At 43.8% G+C, this 6,815-nt stretch overlaps 1 protein-coding gene across 1 annotated transcript; it reads right to left on the bottom strand.

Annotated features, from left to right (window-relative positions):
• Positions 1 to 1,153: 1,153 nt before the first annotated feature.
• Positions 1,154 to 5,999, bottom strand: hoxc1a (homeobox C1a). Its single transcript, XM_070911043.1, has 2 exons — positions 5,438 to 5,999; positions 1,154 to 1,560 (listed from the first exon to the last, which is right to left on the bottom strand). Exons 1-2 carry the CDS (start codon positions 5,997 to 5,999, stop codon positions 1,154 to 1,156), a joined length of 969 nt encoding a protein of 322 aa, XP_070767144.1.
• Between the last annotated feature and the right edge of the window lie 816 nt (positions 6,000 to 6,815).

Here is a 6,815-nt window from a genome sequence, read left to right as displayed (position 1 = left end):
TGACAGAAACGCATTGCGATACCGGGGGAACATAACAGTGTTTAAGGGCCGAGTTTACAGTCATTTACTTTATATGAGATGAGATGTGAATCTGGAAGGAATATTTAAGCTGCTCGAACTGCTGGGGCCCGCACAATTTATTGGTTGATCCGCAAAACAGCACAGACAGCGTTTTATTGTCTTCTCTCCCGCATGAGTGTTCAAGCTAAATTATCATTTTTCTGATGCATGTGCAGGGGTAATAAAAGACGCAACAACTCCCGGTCGTGATGTTTCTACATTCCATTAACATGCAGTTACAGATGCATGCAAACGCTCCCCAGATTTGTGCCTCAAATAGATGGATCACCACGGATCAATACTCCTAATACGGGCGGTCAATAAATCTATCAGTCAATTATGGCATTTTAATCTCTCTGCGTGGAAGCAGGATAATGAAAACCTTAAAACCGGGTAAAATATACGACAGTAAAGCAGCATGAAAGCTCTGCTAATAATGATCTCCTAACGTTAAAGATGCACTTTGTCTACAACAGGTGCCTCTGACTTTTTCCTCAAATGTGGGCTGACACAGACTCTTTTTTTTAAATAAATAGAAAAAGAAACCTCCATAATGCTGGATGTTGAATTGATTGAGAAAGCAACATTTGGTGGAATAATTTGTTAAACTTACAAAAAAAAGCGTATTTCCTTTCTGATTATCAAATGTAGACATTAAATAAAAAAATGTTAAAAAAGCAATTGTGTTATTTTAAACAAACCTAGGAAGCACGTGCCCCGTAGAATAAATATATTCAGGTAAAGCCAGTTCCTGGATGCAGTGTACAAAATAAATAAACAAATAGTCTGCCACAGTTTCTACGGACAATTAATATCATTTTGTTTCTTCGTTTACATTGTGTAGATGGGAGCGAGATGGAATGACTTGAATTTTAATATTCAAATCAGAGCGCCAGTCTGCCGGGGAGGATGACAGATTGTTTTGACCCGTTCTTGCATGAAGAAACTTGTCATTGCGCTTCTTGCGAAAAGCATCCATCGTGGTAAGCAAATAAAGGTGAAGCATGAGTGAAACCGATGCAAACGGGAATCAAAACATCTGCACGCAGGCGCCCTCGCTGTGCATAGCGCGCACGCTGCAGCTCCCTCCGGCTCAGGAGTTCAGGGTCAGGTGTGTCGGCGAGGACGGTCCAGGAGAGGGGCAGGTGTCCGGAGCGTCGGCGTGTGAGTGCGGTGCCGCCGGCCCCGGGTCGGAGAACAGCCCGTCTCGCTGTAATTTCTTCTGCTTCATGCGTCTGTTCTGAAACCAAACTTTCACCTGCGTCTCGCTGAGCTGCAGGGCGCTGGCGACCTCCACCCGCCTGGCCCGCGTCAGGTACTTGTTGAAGTGGAACTCCTTCTCCAGCTCGGTCAGCTGCTTGGTGCTGAAGCTGGTCCTCGGGGCCCCGTGCAACGTGGGATGGCCATCCGTGCAGATGCTGCTGCTGCTGCTGCTTCCAGCCACCACAGCACCGAGGCCCGAGCCAACTAGACTGAACCCACAGGTCATGTGCATCCTGGCTGGGAACAGAGGACAAGAAAACAGTCGTCAGCAAGATCAATGAGGGCACCTAGAAAAGAAGCACAAAACCCTTCTGAATAAAATTATCCATCCAGGAAATAAGAAGTTGAAACAGGAAAAATAACATACAATAAACTTGGGCCAGTGAAATTTATATAGTTAAAACTTTTGTATAAATCCTCAGAATTTAAATCAAATATTTTTAATAGATCTGATATAATTTGTGTAATAACGAGGAATATATATAAATACATAAATACATAAATAAATAACCACAGGTTTGTTTGGTGCTGAAGACATGAATTAAACAAATATTCAAGCATTCAATAAACCGACTTCCAGGAAACTGATTTGAATTGGCCCCGAGCCAGTTAGTTGATTTAAAGTCTTCACCTGGGAGCCATTTTTCTGTCTGTGTCTCACAGATGTATTTCACCGAGGTATCAACTTTAGCAATAACCGACAGGCACCCTGCAAAATCTTTTAGTGCTGTAAAACAAGTGGATGCGGAAAATTGTGTGTTATCTCCAGGCATAGACATAATAACAGAAACACCTGTACTGTAAAATCCAACAACATCACAAAATACAGCCTGAACAATGAACAGAGATTTGAACCGACCCCTCTGACTCTCTGAACGCTTTCACATCCATGCTGTGTTGCTTTTAAAGTGTGTCCTGGGCAAGTTCACCAAAAAGTAGAGTGTGCAGATCTGTAGAAAAGTATAGTCGGAGGAATGTTTGGCGATTCAAAACAACTTTGTAACGTTTACAGTCCATTAACTGTATTCATCAGAATCGTTAATAATTTGCCTTTAGGCCTTTCTGTGTCAATGACAGTTTAACAGTTTACAAATCCTTTCAAACTGCATTAATGACAAATGTCTCCATTTTTTTTGCTCTGAGGTTTCTGGGTCACACATTAAAGTATCATCTGTGCTACTTATGTGCAAGGAATGACAGGAACCGCAGCTATATCTTGATTTTTCATCGCTGACATTGTGGGCAAGTCGTCAGTGTGTCTTTGCCTCTGAGAAAATGTGCTGCTGCTGCATAATGGAGTCAGTGTGCCAGGTGTAGAGCAATGTCTCCCACCACAATTCATGGGGAGGAAGGTTAACAGGCCTCTAGCCACTTGGAAAAGCATAGCAGATGGAAAGGTCAGTTATAGGATAAATGTCGACATCTGTGTTTTAAGAAAATGAATGTCAAGGTAGCCGAGTCTGGGAATTAGAGGGCAGTGAATATGAAGAACCAATACAGAGCAACTGTACGTAATTATGAACTTCAGCTTTCAGGAGTGCAAATCACATGCACATTCTGATTAATGGCTCCAAAGATAATAGAATTGATGCCGGCCAGAAGGCATAAAAGAATCAAACAAAAAAATTTGAGGAATGACTTGCACGCTTAAAAATAGCCAGCCAGCAGTGGGAATGGAGGGGCCTTCCAAGCCAAGGAGAGGGAAGAAGAAAAGGGATAGATCGATACACATTGCCTCAGTCATCTGGGCATCCAGCCCACAGTAATTCAGGTGCTGTCAAAGCATAATTGAAGAATGACGCACTGGGAGTATATACACTGAGCCAGGAGATCAGGTTACTGCAGGTCTGTGGAGGCCTTTCAACATGGAAGAATACGCAAGACTTTGGTTTGTGCCAAAACCAATACAACCTCCAGAGGAAAGCATACTTTCACTAATTACTCTTTTACAAGTTACACAGTCGCGCTAATGAGTTACTCCTACAGATGATCCCCTTCAGAGACATACAGGAAGAGGTTACAGAGATACTAACAGTGCTGCGAGGAGATGTCTTCTTCTGTGTGTGCGTGGGCGGGTGTGAGCAAATGGCTTTCTTCAGTGCACGCGTTTGGATCTGACGAGTGGGTTCATTTGTTTTACGAATAAAATGACTCCTATAGGCCAGTCGAAGGTGTCACCTTTCGCCTCCCTCACAGCTGCACAATCAGAGAAATGTTTACCCACTAATCTAAATCCTGAAGTGGGTCCAAGTAGGTCATCAAAAGCTAGAAATTGGTAGTTTTGTGTTTGTGGCATCTTACAACATTACAATATTCATGACAAATCAATGTCACCTATCAAAAATGTTTATGTATGAATGCTCATCACTACCCACTAATCTGAATTTAGAGCAAGAGCAAGAATCTAATCAGAAGCTAGAAATTGTAGTTTTGTGTTTGTGGCATCTTACAACATTGCAATATTTAAGTCATTGTCACCTTTTGCTTCTCTTACAGCAGCATCATGAGAAAAATGTTTATCAGGGTGTGTGAATGCACATCACTACCCACTTATTTGAATTTTTGAGTTTTTTTTGTCAGCTTGTTGCTGCAGCAGCATATAACATGCCTCTCCAATCAGATTTGTCTTAATCAAAAATGATGTGCATCATTTTACCCACTCATCTGAAAAATCTAATCAGAAGCTAGAATTTGTAGTTTGGGGTTTGTGGCATCTTACGACATTGTAATATTCATGACAAATCAGTGTCACCTATTGCTTCTCTTACAGCAGCACCACAAGAAAGAGGTGTGTGAATGCACATCACTGCCCACTAATGTGAATTTTTTTTGTCAGCTTGTGCTTGCTGCAGCCTCTCTGCGCCTGTCTTAATCAGAAATTATGTTTCACAAGCTATATGAATGCATAATTCTACCCACTAATCTGAATTTTGAGCATGCAAGAATCTAATCAGAAGCTAGATATATTGTAGTTCTGATTGTTTCCTCCATGCAACACTGCAGTAAAATCCTGCAGAGGAACTCGGGCCTTTTTACCACAAACAATCTGTGGTGATGACCAACCTGCATCTTTGGTCGCTGAACATTTGGGTCAGCAGCAGGCTCACAGCAGACAGAGATTGTGCTACTGAAAAGACTGGACCACCATTATAGTGATTCTTCATCCATGTAAAATTTATGAAACCCAACCCAAGTACAGTGGCCAGTCAGTCAACTGACACTATTGATCAAATGAAGGATCTATATAAGATACTATCACTCACATAAAATTGAGGATTGATAGGCATTTTTCACATTAGTAAGCTATCGGTATTTTTTTTTAAAGCCTGGGATGTGTATTCTTCAGTGGGCTCTCTGCCCAGGACTCATCAGTCAGGGAAATGATGATCTGTGACAGCAATTATGTTAAAAAGGTGGACACATGTAAAGGTGCTGCAAACTGAAATCAATACACAAGAGCTTTCATTACAAACAGACAACTAATCAATACTCAGGGAGCACTCCAGCTCACAAGAGTAAGTTTTACTCAACTTCCTGTGAGTCTGGACAGCCAGTGCTCCGTTGCATTATTCAAAGGCTACTGGTTAGTGAGGGCAAGGGTAAATAATTGATCGTTTTCCGGGTTGAGTATACACTGTGGCTAAGCAGGCCTTTTACTGTACTTGTGTGTGCGGTGTAAATCCTGTTTGTAACAGTGGGTGGAGCGAAAAGGTTAAATAGCCTAACAGACTAACATTAACATGGAACCGCTAAGGAAATAGTGACCGAGTCCTCATGTGCATATTCAAATGTGACGTCGAGTAAACAGCTCGTGCTGCCTTTCTAACCCTTTCATCTGACCCTACGAAGCAGGACATTTCACCTTTTTTTTTTTTATTCAACTTTAGTTTGTAGGTGACGGAGGACACTGTGCACGGTGACGCACAAAACACGTCAGCTATTGTTTTTTCCCCCCAGCTTGATGAGAAAAACTTCCACCAAACTTTCCAAACCATGGATGAAAGTTGGCCAAAGTCTAAGATTAAACATAAACACATTTATCTTGAATGAATGTAATGTCTCAAGGTCTCTTTATCCCTCCTCTCGTGCTCAGTCTCCCTTGACAAAAACTTACCCGCCCGGTGCTGCTGACTCCTCTTCACTCTCATCCACTCAAAAGTTTTACTGTTTACATCCACATCAGCCACGTTACAGTCCGAGCCGGCCGAACTCCCCACGGCGACGTGAATCTCTGGGCCATTGTGAGAGTAGATTTGAATTTGCTCTGCGAGTGACCCAAAGCCGGTTTGTAGCGGTTCGTTGTTATTCGGTGCGCAGTATCCGAGTCCTGGAGAGCCCTGCCCCTGCGCCCTGCGCCGCCAGGGGACACGGGACGAGTGGGGGCAGGCCGGTGTCGAGAAGCCCTCGAGACTCTCGCACGGTGCATGAGGAGGAGGAGGAGGGCTGTCCAAAGAGGTGCACAGAGTCAAACTGTTGGAGAGAGTTAAGTACCCGGGATGCTGAGTGTTAAATCCTGAGGCAACTTCAACCTCCAGTTTCCCCTCCTCATCACGACTGTCGAGTTCAGGATGAGTCCTGCAGTCCAGGTCCAGGTTTATGACCTCTTTTGCTCGGCAGCAGCCCGTGAACAGAGGGCTACTCTCCCCTTCGGCCGTTAACTCTTGATAGGAAGTCATTATCACCTCTCCCCTGCATAATCATTGGACGGGGTCTCACTTCATGCCCGGCCTCTCATGCATCCAGTAACGCATGGTCAGGCGGCTGGACGACCGTGGGGACATTCCTCAGAGGAGAAGCAGCAGTCCCTGATTGATGGAGATGACGTGCCCTCCCGGTCTCGGCCAATAGCCGGACATCTCTGTCATCGGAGAGGACAACACTGATTAAGCCGAGCGTGCAACTCACTTCAGGTCAATATTTTAATGGTGTCCGAGCACAGAGAGGGGCAGCGTGCAGGCCAGAAAACTACAAACATCCTGAAAAACAGCAGGGAAGTCCACCAACATTACTCTGAGGGCCTTCATGGGTCTCTCACCTATGCATACAGGTAGGCTGTGACGTCAGACATGTTAGCGTCATACACAGTTTTTTTTCTGGCATCAAGAGAAATGTGTTTTGGGTCACATTCTGGTATTTTGATTATTTTTCACGACTACAATGAACACTTCTTTTCCCAAATTAGCATAATATAGACCTATTGATAGCAGCTAATGGATTATGCAAATGTGTGAAGGCTTCTTGAAAACCCGAGGCCCTCTTTAGCAAAGGGCTTAGGTCATGTGAAAGGCACACTTAATGGGTTCAGAGGTCGTGACAGCTGGCATTTAGAAGTTCAGTGGCAGCAGATTTGTAATTAGCCTCGAACAAATACAAAAAATGCCTCCGAGTGGAGATCAAGAAGTTGTGACTGACAGAGAGGACATGTTCCTACCAGGTTAAACTAGCTCCTCGGCTGGATTAGCTGGTCCCTCCGCCCCCAAAAATAGAGCGTG

This window comes from Enoplosus armatus, chromosome 8 (assembly GCF_043641665.1).
Source record: "Enoplosus armatus isolate fEnoArm2 chromosome 8, fEnoArm2.hap1, whole genome shotgun sequence".
Taxonomy (NCBI): Eukaryota; Metazoa; Chordata; class Actinopteri; order Centrarchiformes; family Enoplosidae; genus Enoplosus; species Enoplosus armatus.
The sequence above is the reverse complement of the archived record's forward strand: the minus strand, read 5'-3'. Positions and strand labels throughout refer to the sequence as shown.